The 24,456-nt window shown below is 40.4% G+C and overlaps 2 protein-coding genes across 14 annotated transcripts; one reads left to right on the top strand and one right to left on the bottom strand.

Annotated features, from left to right (window-relative positions):
• Window positions 1-438: 438 nt before the first annotated feature.
• wasa (WASP actin nucleation promoting factor a) lies at window positions 439-7,416 on the top strand. Of its 3 annotated transcripts, none has more exons than XM_081707549.1 (11): window positions 439-809; window positions 962-3,094; window positions 3,376-3,462; window positions 3,676-3,772; window positions 4,476-4,511; window positions 4,624-4,656; window positions 4,859-5,018; window positions 5,155-5,333; window positions 5,441-6,348; window positions 6,470-6,581; window positions 6,770-7,416. In XM_081707549.1, the coding sequence occupies exons 2-11, from the start codon at window positions 2,978-2,980 to the stop codon at window positions 6,820-6,822; spliced, it is 1,782 nt and encodes a 593-aa protein (XP_081563675.1). In that variant the 5' UTR covers window positions 439-809; window positions 962-2,977; the 3' UTR covers window positions 6,823-7,416. The 3 variants fall into 3 exon arrangements, with proteins under 3 accessions (XP_081563675.1, XP_026871811.2, XP_081563676.1); XM_027016010.3 differs by having other exon boundaries at window positions 2,954-3,094; XM_081707550.1 differs by having other exon boundaries at window positions 440-809; window positions 3,001-3,094.
• sema3ga (sema domain, immunoglobulin domain (Ig), short basic domain, secreted, (semaphorin) 3Ga) lies at window positions 7,388-23,057 on the bottom strand. 11 transcript variants are annotated; one of them, XM_027016008.3, is made up of 18 exons: window positions 22,563-23,056; window positions 18,960-19,073; window positions 13,601-13,761; window positions 13,264-13,326; window positions 12,968-13,087; window positions 12,681-12,774; window positions 12,448-12,567; window positions 12,069-12,214; window positions 11,594-11,708; window positions 11,129-11,198; window positions 10,863-11,007; window positions 10,429-10,651; window positions 10,219-10,307; window positions 10,062-10,103; window positions 9,804-9,961; window positions 9,618-9,685; window positions 9,120-9,247; window positions 7,388-8,997 (listed from the first exon to the last, which is right to left on the bottom strand). In XM_027016008.3, the coding sequence occupies exons 2-18, from the start codon at window positions 19,048-19,050 to the stop codon at window positions 8,542-8,544; spliced, it is 2,289 nt and encodes a 762-aa protein (XP_026871809.2). In that variant the 5' UTR covers window positions 19,051-19,073; window positions 22,563-23,056; the 3' UTR covers window positions 7,388-8,541. The 11 variants fall into 11 exon arrangements, with proteins under 11 accessions (XP_026871809.2, XP_035377799.1, XP_035377801.1 ...); XM_035521906.2 differs by having other exon boundaries at window positions 18,960-19,083; XM_035521908.2 differs by having other exon boundaries at window positions 7,388-8,937; window positions 18,960-19,083; window positions 22,563-23,054.
• Between the last annotated feature and the right edge of the window lie 1,399 nt (window positions 23,058-24,456).

Genomic DNA, 24,456 nt, shown 5'->3' on the forward strand with positions numbered 1-24,456 from the left:
TAATACAAAGAGCGGTATGGGAGTCAAGGAGACAGGGAGATGGAGGGGAGCAAAGATTGGCAGAGAGATCAGGGCTGGGTTTCCCAAAAGCTTCTCATTGCATTGGGTGTCTTATTGAAGTTTCTTTTTACAACTATCATGCCAACGTGATGAAACGGTAGAGGAGACTTATGTTGTAGTGTCCTCTGGGGAACATGAAGTGCTTTGCTTACAGACATACCAGAAGTGCTCAGAAGGCTGTTAGAGACCTCAGTATTTAGAGTTTTAAGCTTGAACTCTAACTTAAACCACCGTTGTGACATGTAACTTTTGGGCACAGAGTCAATGCCCTGTCCTTTTATGTTTGAGATATAGTAGGTCAGTTATGAACATTTCACTCCCCGAAAATGGGACTAAAAATTCGATACTAAAATGTTTTATTTCACTTACACATTAAGGTAAAACAATATTCTCAATGGCATAACTTAGCAGAGGGTAATTAGTGATACTATGTCAGTCTATGACAATAGGAAAGAAAAAAATAGAAAAGAAGTTGCGGTCGTCCACTTCCTGCACAAGCCATTCTGCATCGATGTGAAATGAGAGAAGTAGGAAGAGAAACAGTCTGTTTTCTGTGGGTCTTTGGTACGCCGGCCTCTGCAGACACACTCTTTTGTACTCTTAGGAACATTGTCGAAGGATCAGTAGCGGGCACACCGGTGGTCATGAAGCGGGGCTCGAAGCAGAAATGCCAGGAACATATGGGCAGTTCCCTGCTCAGCCTGCAAGAGAACCAGCAAGTGGTGGATCTCCTGGGTAGGAGGTGTGTGGTAAGTCCAGTGGCCTCTTGTGGCATTTGGGCAGCAACTTGCACTTAAGCATTTTATGTCTAGAGAGGGTTCAACAAATGAGTATCCTTATATGTAATTGTTCTTATGTGTCATTTGCACTTTCTCTGTTTTGCTCTTTGTTATTTTTTCAGTAAAAAATTAGCTCAAAAATAGAACAGGCTAAATTTGATTGGATTAAATTTGGACAGATATCTTAATTGGCTTCAGCAGTTCATCCAACAATTAAGTTCAACAATTAAGCAGGACGTATTTTAGGCTTAGTTAAAGGGAGATATGCACCCAACTGCTAATGACTGCTTAGAAAAAGGAAGAAAAGAAAACTGCACACAGATACTCATCATGCACATCGTGGTTAATCAGCATCTGATGTAACTGGCCCAATCATGGTATCCCAACACTCTTCCCCAAGGTAAGCCTAGGGAGCTTTACCATGCAGCTTTACAGTAGATGTTTGCATTTGTAAATATGCCCTCAGAACAACATAGAGCCGCATAGGTATACTTTCCTGCTGAAAGCTGTGGGAATGACATAAAAACTAATAACCTACATGTGCTTATAACCACACATATAATCTCTATTTGTTATATAGAAGATAAATATGCCCTCTCAAATGTCTAATTAACAAGTACTTGATGCAGCTTGCTTGAACATACATGTTTACAATCTGGCATTCTCCAGCTGAAGCAGGCCTAAGAAGATAAATGATAAGCATGTCCATTAGAACAAGTTGCATTAAGGTTTGTTAGTTAGGCATTTGTTTGCCTTTTATATATCAGGTCTCAATAACACACATTTTAAAATTTTGGAGTTAAACCCATTTCCACCTCTTTTAATTAATTAATTATTTGTAAGTAGCATACAGGTAATTTCATTCACAAATGGATATAAAATGTGGAAATATTTTATGTAATTTTGTTTATGTAACTTACACACACATTTTTTGACACATTTTTCTAATATCTTCACTTTAAAAGAATCTCAAAATAGCCTGCAGAAAGAATGGGACTTTCCTACTATTCTAAAATAGTTAACAGAAAATGAAAATAATTTTTAGCTTCCTTTCTTCCCCTTGGTCATATATGACGAATTTGTGAGAAAAAAACAACTGGGCCAAAATGATTCCACTGTCAGATATAAGCATAAATATAATCAAACACATCAATACACGGATAAGAGATCTGCAAAGAAAAGCATCAGGTTTCCCAGTGCTTTTCTGCAGGTGAATGAGGTGAAATAAAATACGTACAGTTCTTAACGATGTAGGATAGGAAATCCTTTTAACATAAACATGTATAGTATAAAGCTGTTCAATCTTTTAATGTCTATACGTCTACATAGGTATTTAAGCATTTCCAAAAACCTGGAGTAAACAGTCAAAACAGTCAAAACTAAAAAAAGGTTTACTGTCTAATGACTTTGAATATAAAATCCCAAATCCTCACTATTGTTATTAATTAAAAACTAGATTCACAAAAATTGCTTTGAAAAAAACTCATTAATCATTATTAAAATGCAGAACAGTTCTAGGCCATTTTAGGCTATTTTTAAAGGCTTCAACAGCCATTTTGTACAAGTTGTGTATTGTAGTGAGTGTGTGTGTTTGTAGTGAAGTGTGTGAGTAAGCTAGCTGCATCGTTGATGGATGTGTGAAATGAAATGTTTTTCGGTTCAACACTTGTGAGCAGTGGGCAGGGGTGACAGGGGAAGCTCATGCAGACATTTCCTGTTAGTCCGTTCCATTTTTTTCAGTCTTTGAGGTCCCCTGTGATAGCATGCGGGGCGAGCACTGTTCTGAATGAATATCCACAAACATACTACCTTCTGAAAAAAATGACATTGTTAGATAACGAGTCAGTCAGTCAGTTAGTTATTGCCACCAGTTTACAGGTGCTTACAGACTGCAATCAACATCAGTCAGTCCGTTAACAGTATGCTGTCGTGGGCAGTGGTAGCTCAGTGGTTAAGTTACTTGACTTGTAATCAGAAGGTTGCTGTTGGGCCCCTGAGCAAGGCCCTTAGCCCTCTATTGCTCAAGTTGTACTCAGTCATAATTGTAAGTCACTTTGGATAAACGCTTCAGCTAAATACCATAAAGGCCGTAAACGGTTGCTCCTATTCTCTAGTCTCTGTGCACGACGATCGTGCAGATGTATATGGCTCTGCCACACAGCCCGTCAAGTTGGAGTCTGCAGCACACAGGCGTGCTCTGCTTCATCAAGGATAACCCTCAGCGCTCCTACTTCATCCGCCTCTACGACATTAAGGTACTCTGACAATCACAGTCCCTGCCAGCTCATTGCCAAGTCAGGTGCTTCATGGCAGTGCATTTAAAGCTCGTGTCGAAGCTGTATTACATAGTGCACACACATGTAAAGCTTTCCTTCGTTGTCATATGTTACGTTACTATTCCTACATAGTGAATATGCCATTAATGTGCCATAGTGATTCTATACATACATATATAATAGACAAATAATACATATTATGTGTAATAGACAAAAGTGCTAAGGATGCGTTAATTACGTGGCATACATCTCCACTTCAGGCAAATAAGATGATATGGGAACAGGAAATCTATAATCCCCTGACCTACCATAGAGCAAGGCCCTTCTTTCACACCTTCCCGGCAGATGTGAGTAGGCTACTTAGCCACAAACATCCATAAAGAAATTCATTGTAGTTAACTCTGTGTTTATAGAAAACTATGTCCTGACATTCTACCTACTGCAGGCAAAGCCATTATTTTAATTAATTTCTAAACCATTATCTTGAGTTTCAAGGAAGTATTTCAATCTTTCAAGAATTCCCCTCTTACAGTCCATAATCTCAGTATATGCCTCCTCAGGACTGCCAAGTGGGGCTGAACTTTGCTAATGAGCAGGAGGCAGACACCTTCTTCAGTGTAGTAGATGAGAAGATCAACCAGAGAAATAACCGCTTGGGTCAGTAAAACCATTTTGTTCACAAATCAAAAAAGTTTTTTATTTGACCACTCAGATCAATGTTTAAATTTAAACTATGATGGCAGCTACCCTCAATAATTCCAGGTAAACATTTGTAATGTTAATTTTTAGGAAATGATATTAGTTTTATGTTGTTTTCTTAGTGATACTTTTTTGAATGGTCATTTTTAGGCAATATAAACACTCAACATACTCTCAGTAGCATATAAAATGAAGTAGCAGTAGTGAAGTATCTGAATGCATTAAGTAGATTAATCAAGAGGCTTAATTAACTGTGTAAATAAGATTTTTTTTTAAATAATCTGATCAAAACAGCTGTTTTTCATGTTATTTGGAGTGTCCATATTCATATCTCTAGATGTTAACCTGAGAAGTCATTGAACATGTAATTGGTATGATACATACCATCTTAGCATACTCAGCAAGCTCTTATAGATATGCTGTTGTCAACATTCTGTAACTGGACTTTCTCTGAATTTTTGGTTTGAGGGTTAGGATTAGACTTGGGTTGAAGTTAAGGTTAGTTGCATTGGTTTGAGGTCTGATCACTACTGTCTGATCCCTGAACTGCGATTATACCCAAAATCTCCTCTGATTCATTCATGATAATGTTACAGATACTCTAATGAGTTTATTAATCACTCAAAATAAAGTGTTACTGTCTTCTTTGTTCAACGTTTAGAGAAGCGCCATGTGAAAGGCCCAGCTTCTTTTAAAGGTAAGACTAAATTACTATAGGGTCTATTGACAACAAACATGTACTCTACTAGTGCATTATATTGATTATATTGGTGAATTATTTCAAATCTAAAATTTCTTCATTTTTTCAGATCATGATGCATTGCCCTCACTACCTCCAAATGGTAATTTATGCTTTAATAATAATGATTTTTGTTTCAGTTGCTCAGAATGGCACTTGAAGCCAAAAGCTTTTTCTATTTCCTTTATGTACACCAAAACAATGACTTTTTAAATGTATGCATTAGTGGTACACAATCATGGGTGATTAGTTCAAGTATATAATTAACAAAGCTTTCAACATATCAAATCTCTAATAATAATTAGGCTCAGGAGGTCCCTCTCAACTTCCACTGGGAAACATTAACATCCTGAATCAAACCCCTCTTCCCAAATCAAAAAAAGAGAAAAAGGAGAAAGTGAAAAAAAGCAAAAAGAAGGGCTCTAAATTGTCTAAGATATTAATTGGAGCACCTAGTGGATTCACGTAAGTGACAAAAAATCTGATAACATACACAAAGCTGCAGCCAGTGAAATCAAACAGCAATAACTTCAAATGGTATAGATGTGAAGAATTTGGCTCTAGAGATTCATGCATGTTGTCTGGTGTATTTTGATGTTAGTCATGTTAGCCATGTCGGCATGGATGCCAGCAACATGGACCCAGACCTGATGAAGCTGCTATCACGTGCTGGCATCAGTGAGGCAGATCTGAGAGACACGGAGACCTCACAGCTCATTCGTGATATTATTGAGAGCTCTGGTGGAATGGAGGCAGTCAAAAAGGAAGTGAACCAACAGGGTGAGCTCTCCCATCGATGTAAATTTAAGACCTGTTGATGTTTGAGTGCTCAGAGTGAGGCAATCATTTGAAACTGAAACTGTTCATTGAATATGTTTGTGCTGTAGAGCGTAGTCTTCCTCCACTGCCTGAAGCTTATCAGCCGGCTTCTGCTCAAACTCGTCTGGGGCCCTTGCCCCCTCCCCCTGGAGGTTGCCTGCCCACTGAGACCAGTAGGTCCTCCACTGCACGTGGCTCCCTCCCGCCTCCACCCTTCGGTGGGCGCACAGGACCCTTACCACCACCACCAGCAGTAGTATCTCTTCCTTCTTCAACACAAGGGGGACGCAGAGGGCCTTTACCCCAACCTCCGGCTTTGTCAGCTGCACCTTCACATATGCCGGCCCGGAGTGGATCCTTACCTCCAGTACCAGGGGAGCGCAGTATGCCACTGCCCCCTTCATCAGATGTGAGGGGTGGGACTTCAGCTGTACCTCTTTTACGTAGCGCACCTAAACCTCCTTTTCTAGGAAGGGATAGTGAACCTTCACCCCCACCAGTGGTAGGACGCAGGGAGTCGTTACCATCAGTCCCAAGAGGGAAAGGTGGACCTCCACCACTGCCACCAGGGAGAACTGAATCTTTACCTCCAAATTATGAAGAGGACATTCTGCCCCCACCACCAGCTTCAGAATCTTTTCTGCCTCCTGCCCCCTCCAATTTTCTGCCACCAACTGACTTTGAAGACTTAGCTCTACCTCCTCCATCTTTTCTGCCTCCTTCACCTAATCACCAGTACGGTTCAGACATAGTTATACCTCCTCCACCAGTCTCAGTCAATGTTAACAGAGGAGGTCCACCTCCCCCTCCTCCTCCACCTCCTCCTCCTCCTCCCCCTCAGGCTGCTCTACCACTTAGTTTTGGAAGTGCTCAGCCCCCGCCTCCTGGTGGTCCACCTCCTTCAACTGCCAGTAGTGGAGGAGGAGGCCGAGGAGCATTACTGGACCAGATTCGCTTAGGAAAGAAACTAAAAACGGTGGGTGAAAAAAGCACAAATTATTGAATATTTATCTTAATTGTTTTCTCCCATGGTTTGTGGATGGAAAATGTGATTTGAATAATTTGAATAAAATAAATGCATTCATCATTATTATCAGGTAACTGCCAGCCCTGAGCCTCCCCCGTCTGCAGCAGAAAACACAGGTGAAGGAATTGTGGGAGCCCTCATGATGGCCATGCAGAAGAGAAGTAAAGTCATCCAGTCTTCTGGTAAATTGTTACTCAGTCATTTCTTTCTATTTTCATTAATTGTTATTTTGTATTAGTGGCTTATAAATTGACAAGTTCAACAGTTTGGTATCAGTTCTTACTGACAGAAATTCAAATGAATTCGGTAGTATTTTTCTGTTCCTCCTGTACCGACACCATATGTGAAACTGATAATTTATTTCTTCTAGATGAAGGAGATGAATTTGATGATGAAGAGGATGATGAGGATGAATGGGATTAATATTTAGATTGTGAATGTGCTTCAATTCCATTAGCAAAACTATGTGGCAAATTCACCATGTCAAGTTGCAAATTTATGGTTCATTTTCAATTGCCATGAAGCCTCATGATGTTTTTTTACAACTAGACAGACAATTCCTTGGTCAAACTCATTGCAACACAATAAATTTATCACATTATGAATTTTTAAATTCAATTATTGATTTACAAGTGAAGTGCAAGTGAAACCACTTAGTCAAATCCATTGATGGTTCCTGAAATTTCAGTACCAACATGGATTCAATACCAAGCTAACCAGTGGCCCAAAGACTATAAGTCACTGTCAGAATGTGGAATGTACCTATGTAAGGTGCAGGTTCAGTTTCACAACTCTTCAAAACTCAATGAGTCTACCAGTACTAAAACTATTTTAGATGTTTGATTGGCCCCTCGTAATTGGCCCAGCGTGTGTGTGCATGTGCCCTATGATGGACTGTCCCCGTGTCCACCATGCCCTGTGCCCTCCTGGGACAGGAGAATTCAGAATCCTGATGCAACACTGTAATTATGCCAATGAGCTCACTGTACACAGCAATACTCTTTTATTTGCTTTATGACATTATATTTAAGGACATGAAATAACAAAGTAATGTGATACTAATCTATGTTTTAAATAAAAGAAAAATAATAAAAGCTTTTGTGTGATTTTAGTCACTTATAATTCTAGTGTTACTCACTGTGAGGATCTTTACTATTTACATATTCCTATATGTAATTTAGGATTTAACCATCCTATATACAAAGGAAGTTCAATCAATGTTTGTACTTAATTTAAAACAGTGTCAGTGATTATCATCACATTTAAATAAATAGAATTATATTTCCCATTTGTCTTTCATGCAAAGATTCCCTCCACCCTTACTTTATATATCTTCTTCCAATGTTCATAAGAAACAAAAATATACAGCCGTAAAATAAATATACATTAACAACAGTGTCAAACAGCTACAGTGGCAAATGTAGTGTTTTTACAAAGATTTTGGTGCCATTTTCCAATCAAGAAGAAATAATAATTAGGATACATGTATAGCTTTTTTCCACTGGTTTACTATTATCCATACTGGACTAAATGCTAGTTTCAACATCCAGTCAATAAATGGGGAATTGCACTGGCCCAAAGACTGACTACACATACGCACACAGTAAAATCATGATTTCCTTTACTGAAATCATACTATAAGGTGCTTAAACTTGAGTTAGACTGGTAAACGTAGGCTAGAGTTTAAAATGGCAGACGTGTCTTGCAAAAGCAACTTTGAAGTTGCTCATCAGTTTTAGAACCAGTTAACACCAGATCTGGCCACAACATCCACACAGTGTTGCATCATGATGGTCAGAACAGAAGCATATTACATCTGCTCCACAATTAATGCAACACCAAAAGGTTCTAAAAGGTAGCTGAAGACATACAGTGACCATCCAAGAAGTAATAAAAGAAGTTAGAGGTAAAGAAAAAATAAAACATTAACAAGAATAGACAAGTAAAGGAACAAATGAACGAGTACAGGAGCTGGTGAAGGAGAGCTGAGTGGCTGATTGGCGGGGGAGTGATGCCAGGCAGTGTGTTCACCCTGCCCTTTTGCACCTTGTCCACAGCCAAAGACCATAAACAGATGTCGGAAGGATGGAATGGAGGACAGGGAATGGAGAAGTTGAGGAATGGACGGTTCCTTGGCCCTGCTCAGGCTGCCCTGAGCTCATGACCGTCTGTGTGCCTGCGGCTAGGCCGCTTGACTTGCCCTGTGCCTGGGAGATGCTGCCAGTAGGACTGGCAGTACTGGTGAATCACCTTCATCTCTGGCTCGAGGGGCAGCACGGGGTGGCCTGGGGGCAGAGCTGGAGGCTCCCGTCTATGGGACTCTTGGCGGCTCTTCGGTGACTCCTCCTTTTCCTCTTTATCAGACATGGTGAGGGCCACAGCGATGTCGCGGTCCAGGATGCGCAGCACAACCCGTGCCATTGTGTGCTTGAAGTTGTTTTCCGTGGCCAAGCAGTGGTAGGTACCGGCATCCGATTGGGTGAGAGACTTCAGCAGAATTCCTTGAGGAGTGTTCAGTACCTCCCTGTCTCGATTCAGCTGTTTAAAGAGGTGAGATACCACACAGGCCATTTGACAGGCTGAGGAAACCAGGCAAATCTTTAAAAGCAGAAACAACTAATTATGACAGAATCAAAAATGTCACACTGCTGTATATACACTAACAAGCTTTACACACGATCAGTTCTGTACATTTCTTCCTTTTAATTATGTGATCTTACTGCTTTCCTTCTTCCATCTTTCTGGTAAAGCCATTTGATAGTAGCCTGAGGAGATCGTGGTACACACTCCAAAAATGTGCTGCTCCCTTCCACACCAAACTGCACTGTCTCCTTTAATCTCTTCTCCACTGAATAAACAACAAAACCCATGCTCAATTATAACACCAATTAATTAGTTTAACATGCTTATTTATCAATGCTGTAAGTGTTAATTCTCAAGCAGGCCCACATTAAAAAACAGTATTCAACAGGTGAAATTTCATGACTGATCTGAGAAATGCCTGCTTACTTTAGAACATTTGTCAAATATGCGCACCGAAGGATAAAAAAAGAGAACTGAATAAAAGGTCCCACATGAGAATTATCAGGAAGGGCTGCTTTCCTGAACACAGGGCTGTCCAGCTGCACTTAGAGATAACCGTTCATGCAGAGAGAACCAAGCTTATATGTGTCTGGAAGGCTAAGGGACTTGCTGAGAGCTAGCACTGCTTGCTGTACCTTTCGCAATGAAGCCCCTACACTGGCGCAGAGGGTCACCATGCTTAACATCCTGCCTTCTGCTCCTCCTGAATGGAGACAAGTTACAGTTCACTGGTGTTACCCGTGCAAAATATCTCCTCTGTCACGCAGAGCTTTTAAGTGCTGTTTCAGTTGGGAAGGCTCCTGAGAGTTGCCCTTGCACACCTTTTAGTGGCCTGTGTGAAGGGGGTGCAGCTCTCTCCATCCCAGGCGCAGTATGGGTCTCGGGCCAGGCAGCAGTCTGAGCACGCCTTGCCGTACACCCCGCAGCGGTGCAAGGACACCTGGGTAAGGCCCGCATCTGACGAAACATACAGCTGTTGCTGTAGGAGTGGGGGGAGAAAAAGAGGTCTACTGTGTCCTGCATGGATAACCTGCTGTTAAAGACCTAAAATGACAACTGGCTACTTTGAAATTATTTACCCTCTTAGCAGATATTCTCATTGTTTTAACAGGTGCTGGCGTCTGTAGAAAAAGCATAGGATACGTCAAATAACTTTATTATTCCTTATGTCTTTATATTTCTCAGAATTGAGGTGGAGGAAAACTAGAAGAAAAAAAAAAACACTTTATACCTTACCCTGAAAACTTCCACTTCTTCTAATGTCAGTTCTTCCAAGGTAGTTGGATCTTTGGGCAGAACTATAACTTTCTGGACTGTTCCACGATCTGCCAATATAATTATACACATGATGAAATGTCACAGGATGAGTATTAGTGAAGATTTTTACAATGGATTACAACTGTAGCATTTGTTAGATTCATCTCCACCTGCAATAGTCTGACCCACCTGTTCCCAGGAAAAACACCTCATATCTGCCATCCACAGCATCCACCTGGTCCACAACAATGGTGGTGAAGCGGTAGTCGACCCCTGAGCGCACCACTAAGGGGCGCTTGTGTATAGGATACACAGGGTGGTGCATGAGTGGGTGGGCACGGACAAAATTAACAGCCTCATCTGAGAATTCCTTTGTGGAGTGCAAACCTGGCGTAAATGTGCCTCCAGGGCACTAGAGGGTAGTAGAGAGACATATTACCAAGATGCATTCTGAAAGTTGTTGGTTTTTTTTAACTGCTTAATGCAGATAATCATCTTTTTGCAAAATGTAAGAGAAAGAGAGAGTATAAATTATAAACAAGTTAATAAATATATTAATGTGAAATAAAATTGCAAACTGTAGTGGTAAGATATGTATGGAAGAGTTTGTGCTTGCAACTCACAGTTCCTGGTCGTGGGTAGGGAATCTTCCCTGTATACGCTGTCCACTGGTAGTTGTGTCCATGTTTGTGGGCAAAAGGCCCATTAAAGACATTACGGATATCAGCCAGGGAGTACATGCACACAGCAGAGCCCTTAAACACAGACCTAGGTGCACACATGTGCGACACTGTGTGACAACAGGCAAAAAGCCGTGACAAAACCTACCATGTATCTCAGCAAGTCAAGAGAAAGAAATACGAAAAACAGGTTTAAGAGTTCAGTTTACCCAGCAGAGGAGAAAACTGCGTAGACCATGGGATTACGCTCATCCTGGGTGGGCTGAATAAAGACATCTCCTGAAATTGAGAGGAAATGCAATGACACAAAAATTTAAAGAAAAAAAAAATTCAGGTGGGATTATATGACTTTGAAAAAGGAATCACAGGAAATAGGTCATTTAGTAGTTAAGGTTATGCAATAATCATTTCATCAACAGCTAAAATGAGCAGGTGTCTGTAGTATATAACTACTGAAAATATTTTAAAGTATACTGCCTTTCACATTATTTATCTTACACTTTAATCCAAAGCAATTTACAATTCTGACTGAACACAATTTGAGCAATTAAGGGTTAAGAGCCTTGCTGAGTGGCCAACAATGGCAACCTGGCTGTCATGGGGCTTAAGATGACAACCTTCTAATTTCTAGTCTAGTACCTTAACCCCTGCCCTACATTTTTACTGACACTCACTCAGCTCATCGAAGAAAGTTTCCACACCATCGTCACCCATGACAGAGCACACCAGCCTGGCTTTCAAAAATGTTGTGCACTTGTTCACCAGGGACTTCTGGCCTCCCTCGTCATTCTGAGGACATACATGTAGCACAGTCACCACATGCCTGCATGTGACAACATTTACCTCCATATCACTACACTATGGTTGTAGATCCCTCAGTACAGGCATGCCTGCTTGTAAAGCAAGTCTACACCATGATATCAGCTTGTAAAAGTAAACTAAAGAAATTCTTTATTTCAAATCAATTATTCATTCTTGCATCTAAAAAGTTTAATAACAATTTTATGAAGGCAGTCATTATAATTTTAATAAATCAACTGTTGTGTGCCACTGCTTCCTGGTAAAATCATGGAGTGTAGCTTGAACCAGCCCTACTCGATGGTTAATGATGAACGTTTGATTCAGAAAGACCTTGGTAAATTCTCTCACCAGACACACACGTCCAACTCTCGCCAGCATGCTAGTACTCGATGTCCCAGCAGTGTCTAGACTTTTCTCCCGGAAAAAGAAGTAGAGTTTGTCATCGTTCTTCTCTGAGCTATCTGGAATTTGTGCTATCTGAATGAACACTGGTTCTGAGAAAGAGACAGAGTGAGAAAGAGAATTTGTAGTAGTTTTGCTGGCATTCTATTGTTTATTTGTATATTATACAGTATACTGTATACAATTTTAAATGCTTTAACAATACTGTAAAGGATACTGTAAGGTGATAACTGTACTGAATTTAGAGATAGAGAAAATTAGAAGGTTTGTCAAATTGCATTGTTGGATATTTGATCTTTTTTTCTTCACTTTACTGAATATTTACCATTAAGCCACCTGGAGTCATACTGCTCTGTTCTCACAGCTGGACGGCTCCCCATGGTCCTAAAGATGGCTGGGTCAGTGCCCATGAAGTCTACATGCACCCCAGCATACAGGTTCCCATCTGAGGACAGAATGTGTGGGGCCAGAAAGGGGAAATAAGGGATTAGCTTGGGCTTTGCAAATTGCACTGAACACTAAGGCAACATTTCCATTCTTGTCCTAGAGAGCACTCACTGATGAGTGCAGCCACGTTTTCATGGTTTGGGTCATAAGAACATTTGCCCTTTCCCGAGTCCACATACCCAGGGACCAGCCTGAACAGGTAGTCCTACACAGACATGAGACACAAAAGAGTCTTTAAAAGCTTATTTTGGGTGAGATTCTCTTACATTGCCCAGTTGCATTTTGATTGGTTAAAGCTCTAGGTGTGCGTGTGTGTGTGTGTGTGTGTGTGTGTGTGTGTGTGTGTGTGTGTGTGTGTGTGTGTGTGTGTGTGTTTGTGCATGTATGTATGCTTCTACCTCAGCCCTCCAGCCCCTGTTGATGAACGTACAGATGGGTTTGTAGGCTCCAGTGCCACACGTATACAGATGAGTCCTGTTCCATGGCTCAATCAGACGCACAAAGTTGGCACACTCTCCCTACGACATATGCGCACAGACACCCACACAGACTCATAGGTTATACATTTGATTTGATTTACTGACTCACAAACGTATCTCTTGTGAAAATCTGAATTAAATGATAGTTGTGAAACAAAAATAATAATAATTGAATTATCACTCTACATTAGGTATGCAATAAGAGGCAGACTCACATGTTTTCCTTTGCCAGTCAACTGACACTCTCCCTTTCTCTGTGCTGGAGCAGGCCAGTGGATCTGGAAAAAGGGGAAAAAAAGAAACTTTAATATTTAACACCTGTATGGACCTGCAGGGACTGCATGCATCAAGGGTGTCAAGGAAGAGTTATGATTTATGGTGTTCTCTCCCCTTGACATGAAACTATAATCATGGCATGAAATGCTAAAAACGACTCCAGAGCAGAACACAAAACACTGAATGAAATTGCAAGTTCGGCCCACTGAATTAAGACTGATATTACTACAACCTTCAGTGGCACATGTGACTTTGTACACTCATTGTACTTCTTACAATCAGTGGCTCCTTGTTGATGTTCTGCATGTCCAGGGAGACCAGGTACTCGCGGCTACCCAGGTAGAGGCGGCCCTGGTCCTGGTCCATGTGGAGGATGCGGTAGTCGCTCGTGTTGAACGAGAAGCTGAATGGTCTCGCTGCCCGTGTCTCCATTAACTCTGGTGAAAGACAGTCAAGGACATGTGTGAAATTAATGCAGTTTGATTCTTAGGGTGTCTCAAGCCGACCACACATCTACAAGCAAACAAAATGAAACATCTAAAGCATATTGCCCCTGTGTCTTATATCACAGAAAGTGCTGTCCTTAAGCATTTAGACAATAATAGTTTTTGTTGTTTTGTCTCTGTATATCAGCATGTGGGATTTGAAATTAGTTTAGAGTGAATTTGCCAGAAACAGATATTCCAGTTTTGGGCATTTTATTTCTGCTTGGGTTCACTGTTTTGCTGAAAGTTGAAGCCCCATCCAACAAGCTCTCAAGGAACAGAATTCAGTTCCTTTTCTTCTCCACACATTGGTCCAGCATCAACTTCCTTAAGGTAAAAGAAAATATTTTATGCACTTCTTGGCCTAACAGTAGGCTGAGTCTTAGGTGAACCCTCCTAGATTATGGTATGGTAGTTTCTGACATAAATTTGCCCACATCCTAAATAGCATTCTTCAATAGTTCTTCAATAGTTGAATATTTTCTCTTCATAGGTGAAAGCATAGTTTGGTTTGGCCGCCATTGTGGTCTTTAGTGGTCTGGCGGATCATTTTCTATTGATAAGCTCACCAGGGTATTTTTGCTTGTCAGTTGATTTTGACACAGCTAACATTTTTGTTTCTATGTCTCCATCTAATTTATAATGATTATTCAGCATCATGGTGGCATGCTTGACTGGTACGAACACTTCTTTTGTTATGCTGAGGGACAACAGCAGCAGATGCAAATGTCATAAGTCAATTCAACTCCAGATTCAACTCCTTTTGTCAGGCCTCTTCTACATGAACTAACAATACATGAACTAACAAACAACTACAGCTGGGGAAAATACAACAGAGCAGCAAACTGTCCAATTACCTTTTGTCTGCTACACTGGAGAGGGCTATGTATAAAAAGGCTGGTAATTCCTGCACAGCTCATCCAGTATAGGCAAGCATGCCCTCAAAATATAGCAGACAGCACTTGAAATCCTAAGTCACTTTAACTGCTGGAGAACAGAGCCAGAATTAGAAGAAAAAAATCTTGTCCAAATACTTAAAGACATCTGGAACTGACCGGATTGAATTTGATGGGCAACGCTGCCTGACATATAGCAGTAAATTATGCCCTGTCGCTGCTATGTAATTTATTGATTCCCTAAAAGAAAGACTCTCCCCCTTGCAAAAATGGAATGACTGATTATAGTTAAACTTGCTAAACAAGTTAAACAAGTTAAACTTGCTAAAGCAATCTGTCACTTGGAAATTCAGAATATAAGCATGATGATTAATCAACTGCTATTCCATAAAAAAAATTGCTGTTCCATATTTGTACCAACATGGACAGGGCATGTCTTATACTTTTGCTCTTGGCTTTGGCTTTCTAAATCCATACATTCACTGTGCATGGGAGTGTTGTTGGGTACATAATGCTCTGTAGGCATCTTGTCCTGGAAACCTAAAGGCTAACACAGGAAGCTTGTAGTTCCTGCCCTCTGAGCTGCTGCAACCACTGTCGACTCTCCTCCAGGAAGGGGAAGTAGAGTGACTTTTGAGTGTGTGAAGCTATAGGCAGCAGAGTGCACTTAACAGACCTCCTGCAGAGGTCTCCCTGAACAGAAGCTGCATAAAAACACATTATACCTTTGGCTTGACTGTTTCAGTAGGGGGACAGTGTTCCTTTGGACATTCTCATTTATGTTTGACAGCCTTATAGAACAGAGGGTTATCATAGGATCCCTGAGAATAGCTACTGATGCCAGCGATGCCGTTCAGAATGTGTGAATGTTTAACACGACCTTGCAACAGTAGTGCTCAGCCAATGGAAACTTTTTTAGCTGCATGTCGTGTAGGCATTTTGGTCATCAGCCCAAAGAAAATATGAGCTGACAAAAGGTGCTCGAATTACCTAGTTACTATTAGATTTGCTATTTGCCGTACAATCATATTGGCACACTGAGGTATGCTACTGAATTAATTATTCTGTCAAGGTGTCAAATAATGACTATGATATTAGGGATAATAAGATTAACATAATCAGATGTCTGGATAAGTGCAGTCTTGCTAGGTCTTGGATTACTGGTCTCATCTTACATGTGTTTATATGCTTAAAGGCTTTGATCCCAGTCCACTGACATGGATCAGAAGCTTTGCACTTAACTTCGTTACTGCTTGCTTTTCCTATGAACACACAGTCTTCATTGTTGAGCAGAAATGAGGGGAAGTTGATCTTTGACCATTTCGTCGCAGCTGATGAGCTTTTAAGAGTTTAATATTTTAAGCGCTGACCCACTGTGGAGATTGTGGCTGTAAATGTGCACAGCCTGCTTAGTGCACTGAAGAACTGCATTCTGGGTGAGCCATCCTTTTCAAACCCTTTACTATTTGTGCTGCGAATGAATGACAACTGACGCCTTTGGGTATCTAAGACCTGTGTAATATTAAGCAAAACGTAGGCACATCCAAATGTCATTTTATGTAAATGATTAACAACCACCAACTTCTACATCAAGCAGATCTTGAAATAAGTGTATTTCAACATTTGAAAATGTATTAGAAATAAGACAGAATGCATGCCTGTGGCTTAAGATATTTACATATCATTTATTTATCTAAATACCTAATGTATTCACATCATGTGTCCTTGAGTCAGTTGCCTAACCTACCCATTCCGTCAGAGGTCAACTCTAGACAATGATCAGAAAGGATGTTTACTGTACACTGAGAGCATGTTTAAGCACAGGAAATGCATTAATGGAATGATACTCCTGATGCACTAAAATGATATTTGGGGTTGCTTACTTGACACCATGAGCATGCCATGAAAATAAATGCTTCTGTATTTATCCCAGGGCAGACAGGACAGGGTGTGTGAGAGACATGAGGCTCCCAAAAAATCCAATCTGCTTCTTCCTTTATAAACACAGGACACGGCAGTAATGCCAAATGCAAGATAGTTGAAAGCGGATACAAAGTTCACTACACGATCAAAACAAGATGTGGACATGCTAAACAAATAAGCGCAAAGGTGAATGGAGCTGGAACTAGTGATGTAATGTCCTGGTTGGTCTGTTCCTTGAAGCCCTTTATAGGGGAGTTTGGCGAGGCAAGTCAAGGAAGAGGAGGCATATCCGGCAGCCTCCTGTTATGCTGCCTTACAAAAACATAAAGATTGCTTTTAAGACATTGTGTTATTTGGCAAAAAGATTGGTTCTTTGAAATTCTACATATAATAACACACTGAATCTTATACACCTACTCTACACATACTGGATACTCATGTTGAATATCATATTACTGTACTTTGAAAACAGAGTCCTAGCAGGTGTTGGGGTTTTATATCTCTAGGCATTATACCACAGACCTTTACTGAACACACTAGATCTCTGCAGAGACCCTTCCTCCCTCTTCAGGCGTCTCCGAGACAAAGGCCATCCCTGTTGCGAACAATGAACAATCCATTTTCGAGAACAGCAGAAAACAGAGGAGACAAGCAAAGAATTGGTCTTTTCCGCCTCGGTATTCTGGAAGAGGAGGCGAGGACAGTGGGAGATGGCCATTGATAACAGAATGTTTGTTCCCAGGGGAAAAATAACAACAGCCAGGAGAAAGAGGAACGATGGGGATGAAATGAAGAAGAGGCCAGCTGAATTACACAGGCTGGTGATGATACAGTGGAGGAACAAGACAACATTGGGTCAGTTCCAAATGACTGGAGGCCAATGTTTTCCTAGCTTGGCTATGTTTTCAGGAAAGTTGTAAGTTTTGACATAATCATTGCATGAAACATGGTAATTAGGCCTGATACAGTATTTCCTTCTAAATATCTAAACAAAACTTATACACAAATTCTCATAAAAACTGTGCAGTGCATACTGAAGTTTGTTTGCTTATCAGTATTGAAAACATGAGTCATGGAAAATGAGGTCACAGGCCCAAACACTTCCCTGCTGCACTGTAACTCATTTTTCATGATCTGTACAGCAATTCTATAAAAATTCCAAAATGACTCAGCAGTCTAATGTAGGTAATTGGAGCACAGTTCTACCTAAATCATGCCATGCAACATGGGGCAAAGCATCACAATGCCATCCAAGCCAAATGTGATGAAATGTTTGTTTAATCAGAGCCATAAATCTCTCTGTGGGAGTAGATGCAAGACAGCTTAAATTTAGGAAAAGGTTGATATTTGACTGAAGAATTGTTTTTAATTTGTTCACCAAATTGGTAATATCAGTAAATAAATTCTGCACAAGCCTAGTTCCTCATTTACAGTGGCACTCAGGTCTGTGATCATACAAGCAGGTACAATTCTCTCAGCAGCTATGGGATAATTCTGCAGCTCTGATGCAGTAGAATTTCTATTTCCACACAGGCGTGCATTTAAAGGGTTAGTTTCAGTGTGCTTTATTGTGTGATAAGAAGCTTTTTGTGTATAGCGTGTGTGCACATGGATGTGTGTGCGTGCATGAGAGACTGACGTAACTTAATAAAAAAAACTAAGTTATCTTTAATTGTTTGGAATTACTCTGATCAAAGCCTGATACACTCCTTTGAAGGCCTGTTACCTGTCACAAGAATGAAAAGAGTTTGTTGGGAGAAACCCCAAAACCTTTCCTTGGAAAATAAAACAAAACTACTAAATTACCTCCTCAAACAACAACAATGAAATAAATAAAGAGTAATAGCCATCAACAAAGCCATGCAAAGATTTCTATACTGCAATCACTATAAAACAAGCTACCACACATAATAGTGGTGGCAAAGATTTGTAGTTAATGAAAGAAATTAAGGAAATTCATAATTTTACTACAAGATCCCAAACAGCTAAACAGTAAGCCATGTCCTCTGCCTCACGTCACTGCAGTATTTTACATAGAGGGTATCCGTCCCCCACCCATAGTTACAATATCCACCTTTTGTTGTTAACTAAGAAAAACAGTTTACAGGAACTAAGATATATAACAGTATGTATGTGTGGTTATACGTGTGTGTATGTGTGTGTGTGTGTGTGTGTTTAGGCACATTAATGAATAGGTGAATGAAATAGAAACAGGGATAGACTGAACAAGCATCTGACAAAAGTTTCATACACAGTGCAGGTGTTTGTGTGTGTCTTGCTGTTAAAGGTTCGTTTATGCATGTGTGTGTGCGTGCGTGCGCATGGACCCACCTTTAAATGTCAGAGTCACCCTTGGGGCTGAGTGTAGGATGCAGGACACTCTGCACACATACAGCATCAGTAGGAGAGATGCAGCTCTCATATCGCCTATGCCCCACGGGACACCTATAGTACACTAATCAAAAAAGAGTGGGAAACAGAGAGAGCAGAACAGTGATTAAATATATCACCACCAGGCCACAGGAAGGAACACGTTGGATGGCATAGAGAGGACAGACAAAGGACATGAGAAGTCAATAATAATTGCAGAAACAAAAGATGAGGGCTGCTTCTTGCGGTCATGCACTTTCAACCCAGAGCTACATTCCGCCTTCGCTGTGTCAATCTCTTCTTTAAAACTTATATGGTAGTTTCACTGAGAAACAGGTGCTAGATGTAATCATCTTGCAAACTATCACCATGGTTGCCATCATGACAAACCAAAGATGGTTGGGAGACCACAGATAGCAGGTTCAGACCAGCACTAGAACACCACCACACTCATGTCCTGACTGCTCCCATTAAACGGCTTAGATTGCCATGTGCCTCGGAAAAGCCAGCACCACCTCAAGCACCTTAAGCCACAGCAAAACCCTGTCCTGCAGTGCCACTGTGTAACTTTTAGCAGAAGATCCCCCATCTGGACTGGGGAGCCAGCATTCCTGCAGCCCAAATTAGATCTGTTTCCATTAGTTACTGATCCGGGCCACCCGCTTATGACATCATTGGCTCGTGAGTTGACTCAACTGTCATGTTGTAGAGGTGATGTCAGTGCAGTGCCCACTGCACACTTTGGATTTTCAGCCCCTGTTTTAACCTTATAAAACAAATGAGGTATTATTACAGCAGGCAGCAGTGGGCAGTAGCTGACTCAGAAACACATTTTGACCCTGTTTCATTGGAAAAATTGTCTTGCCCACTGTTTAATGCTATAAACAGCATTGTTTTCATAATCCATGCTATGTCAAATCAAGATACACTAGATCTAGAAAAATAAATGATATATGTACATACATACTGATATGACCACGTGTTACCACCCCGATATTGAGAAAACAAAAGACAAATAAAATTTTAAAATCTGACAAATATAGGGACACTAAAAAAGGCATGTGGTTGCTATAATCCCAGCTTCCAGCTGCATGGGTCCAGCAGAAGCCCTGGCAGCCATTCCATGTTCACTCCCTCAACACATCTAGAGGCTTGTCCTGGAATGCACTACGTGTCCAAACTGCAGCATGACGGAGGGAAGCAGCAATAGGTGAGCAATTGATGGCGTGAAAGGGAGTTTGAGAGAGAGAGGGGAGTAAAGGTGAAAAGAACGCTTCTGATGGCAATCTTCTTGCATTATACTTAGAGATGGAGATCTCTGTACAACAGAGCAGAGATTCAAATTGTGGCTGCTTAGAAATTGCATGGAGGTCTGGTAAATACAGTAAAGAAATTAATGTGCATGTACCAGGCCCCTGAACTTCAAAGGGAAATTCCACAAAATACATTTTGGAAAGTGTTTAAGGTCAATTATTCACTCCCTAAGGGCTCGGATGTGCAAAGGGCCTTTCTCATTGCCTATTTCCCTGTCTGTCCTCATTTTATTTTCCTTTACATCTCCTCAACTCTTCTTTGCTCTGTGTTTGAACACTCACTAGTCTGATTCCTACGTGCTCCACTGGCTGAAGTTCACACTCAGTCTGCTTGATCAGATTTGTCTATGGCTCCTTCTCACTCAGACATTAAACAGCATAGGACCCATGCTTAGGTGTTTTTACATGTTGGCTCTGGCACTGAGTCTGTGGGAGGGTTGGGAGGGAATGACATGCACGTGTTCTAGACACACATCTCAAATTTAGCTATAATCGTTCAGTCACACCTGCACACGCATACAAGTGCACACATGTACACACGCAAACACACACAAAGTCAAACCCATTGGCATATCCATGGAGAAACCTAAGCCTTAACCTGAGAAAAGAAGGTCACTGAGGGTTATGTTTCCACCTGCTGAAGTCTCAGTCCCTGCCTAATTAGCCAAGATTTATCTCTTCTTATTGCCTCATTGTCTCTCTCTATCCATCCTTCTTTCTTGTCTCCATGCTCTTCATATGTGCATAGAAATCAGAAGGTTTAGAGCCAATTTATTATTGATATACATTTAAAATGGAGATAAGAAAAGTAATCATATTTTCCTTCCAAAAAACCTTCTGGGGGGAATTCAAGGGAGGGAATGAGAACTTGAAAACAAATTAAGGTGTCTGAAGTCTGATTGTTTGCTTGCTTAATATTAATCAAATTCTGTACAGATGTATGCTTTTTAAAAAATAAATATGTTTTTCTTCAAGAGAGAATTGCATTAATACATTTCACCAATATAACAGTGTTATTAAGAAGAAAATGTCTTGCCATTGTTTTTCTTTTTCACCTCCAGATTAACACCACAGCCATTCTCCAGCAGGCACACATCAGGTCAGGCTAACACACAGACAGCCAGACAGACTATACATAGACTACACACCCACACAGCTGAAATATACGTAGACTTTACACCCACACAGCTGAAATATATGTAGACTTTACACCCACACAGCAGAAACATATTTTGTGGAATTACAGACTTTTGTGATGATGATAATAAATAATGTGCCAGCAAACAGACTAAAGACAACTACAGAACACAATGACTCTCCATATTAACTTCCAAATTGATGTCTTGTTAGGAGCATAAACTCATATATTCATTTCATTGAAATATGGTCCATATTGCTCTACGTCAGAAATTTAAGTGGCCTATTTTGTGGTTTAACACTTAAGTGGGAATTGGCAGGTATAAACTGTTATACATCTATAATGCATGAATTATAGACGAATAGCACTCCACTGGAGTGGGCAACATATGAATTATGAATACTAAAAGCTATCTTTATGATGGCCTCTATAGTCTTCTCAACATGAGGCATTTATCACAAAGGGTTTATTGTCTTAAAAACATTGCTTAAAATAAAATAATAATTTTTTGTTTATTTTTAAACGAAGTGTAAACACTAAATTTACGGAACTTTTCAGTAAAATTATAACACCAGTTTCACTGAAAAAGCAAGTACAAACTGCTTCATCTTATCGTCAGAATCCAGACTAAATAACGCACTTTGCATTCTTCGGAGGGCTATGCACGCCGGCAAAATTTCTCACTTACACGACAAAGAAAAACACTGAATTCCATTCATTCTTGTTCTGTAACCAAGTCACTTTATGGACCATTATTCCAAACTATGGCGTAAATAAATCAGTCACTTCATTAATAGAATAACGGTTTTGAGGCAACACGTTTAAAACCGTGTTCCAAAGAAAGAGAACACAAATGTTTAATAAGGACACAGACTATGATGGTTAGAGTCTACAAATCTAGAAGGCACACAAGCGACAGAATATTTCCATTCCACGCCTTTGCTTAGGTCTTCGCATCAAAACCTGGAGAACCCCTGGCTTTCGCCAGGAATTCGTTTTAATTAACTCATCTGGGAATAGATCTCAGACCAGCAAAGTAGATGTATGACAGAAACATACCAAAGAAAGTCAAATAAATAAAGACAGCGTAATTAAAACAAAAATAAACGTTACCTTATTTGTTCTTATTTTCCTTTTTTTCGGACTCGGTGGCCAAACGAGACCCGACTCTCACTGAGGCACAGGTGAGATGTTATCACTACATTCCTTTAAGTCTCGCAACGCTCAATGTTATTGCTCCGTCCAAGTTTAAAAGTCTAAGATTCGTTCACGAGCTCTTCATTCAAAAATCTTAAATGTTCTTTTTTTTTTTCATTGGAGTTCTCTGAACGCGACGATCGACTCAAAATGTCTCAAAGGCTTGCGATAAAGGCAGAATGTGGAGTTTGTGCACACACTTGGTAGCTTGTCTGATTGCACTTATCTGTGCAGTTATGAAGATAGACAAAAGCTGTCAAAAGGTGTTTTGCTGTTTTCGTGACAGTCTCGTGAAGGCTTGCTGCTTGTTCTGGGCAAAAGAAAAATATCTTCTTGTCACGTAAGCTGCATTCTGTGCACGCCAGTACAAACTCGGGGATTTAAACCGTGGCAGGTGTTCACTGTTCGATCCCTCTACAGTCACCCTGCCTGTCACACTGCACCACTCCCAAGCATTAACTCGTTAGACGCCAAAACAATACATAAAGTAACACCTTCACGTGACTACAGTGCAAAAACAAATATCTACAGTCATAGGGGGAAAAAAAAGAATTCAGAGAAAATTCAAATTTGAACGTCACATTAACAGTTATTTAATACACAGCCTGTTTTAAATATAGGCCATGTGCCATTATTTCAGGCTCACGTGAAATACATTTCACCATACACGTATGGACAGTTTCACAGTGACCCCCTGTCTTTTTTACAACTGCATTACTTTCTTTATGTAGTGTAGCTACACTTGTTTTATAGGGCACATCTCTGATATTTTCATCTATGATCACATATAACGACTTTCCTACATCAGACGCTGTTCTACGTATTTTGACCAAATAATCCACAAAAGTGGCCAATGTTTGTCTGTTTCATATAAATAATTAAAGCTAACATCATATCATACTGTTGTATTGTTCTATTACATGTTATAAAATTTCCATTACATGTCCCATGATTTATAGCTTCTGTTTGTCTTGCAGCAGACTTTAGTTTGACTGACAGCAGTCAAATGTTCTGATTGGGACGCTCACTGCTTAAAATAAACAGAAAAGGGCACAAGAAAGTGTTTAAAAATTCCCCAGATTCTTTACTTTGCGTTTGTGCGGCTAACGACAACGGAGACAAAAAGCCCCCGGGGGGAAGGGTTTGCTGAAAAGACATTCTCCCGCACGGAAAATCGTTTAAGCGCAATAATGTAGGCCTAGTCTCAAAGAGCCTTTGGTGTCTATTCACTCTGAGAACTCCAGTGGTCTATTGGGATGTCACTGCACATTTGCCAATGTATTAACTTCCCTGCTGTGTAATGCTTTCTTTGTGCGTCTTCACAAGAACGGGTCACCAATGGTGGAAGTGTTTATGGAGAAACCACTGTTATAGAACAGCTTTAGACCTCATCGTCTTTTGTGTTGTGTTGTATTGCTACAAATAATGCATTTTGTTAGTGTGCTTCTAGTTTTTCGTGCAACATGTTATTTTTTAGTGATCTATTTATTTTCCTCGTTTTGTCTATAACGGGGTCTGTCAATAAGGGTTTTAAATAGGGGAGACGTATTTGTACTACATGCTTTGAGATGTGCCTGTTAGCTAGCTGTCTGCTTTCTCTTTATTTGTAACGTGCGGATGTGGAGGTGGTTTCTTGTCTTTCTCTCTCCTTGTGGGAGGCATCCTTTATTTTCCTCTGTGAGGAAGTGACTAATGTGAGCTTTATGTTGGGGTTTCCGGGCGATATTCACTCACAATAGCACAAAGCTTCACCACTCAGAGCCATGTCATTCACCACTGTGTTCAGCTATGTCAAAAGCAACACTAAGCG

Source organism: Electrophorus electricus, chromosome 25 (assembly GCF_041902795.1).
Source record: "Electrophorus electricus isolate QZ-2024a chromosome 25, ASM4190279v1, whole genome shotgun sequence".
Classification (NCBI taxonomy): Eukaryota; Metazoa; Chordata; class Actinopteri; order Gymnotiformes; family Gymnotidae; genus Electrophorus; species Electrophorus electricus.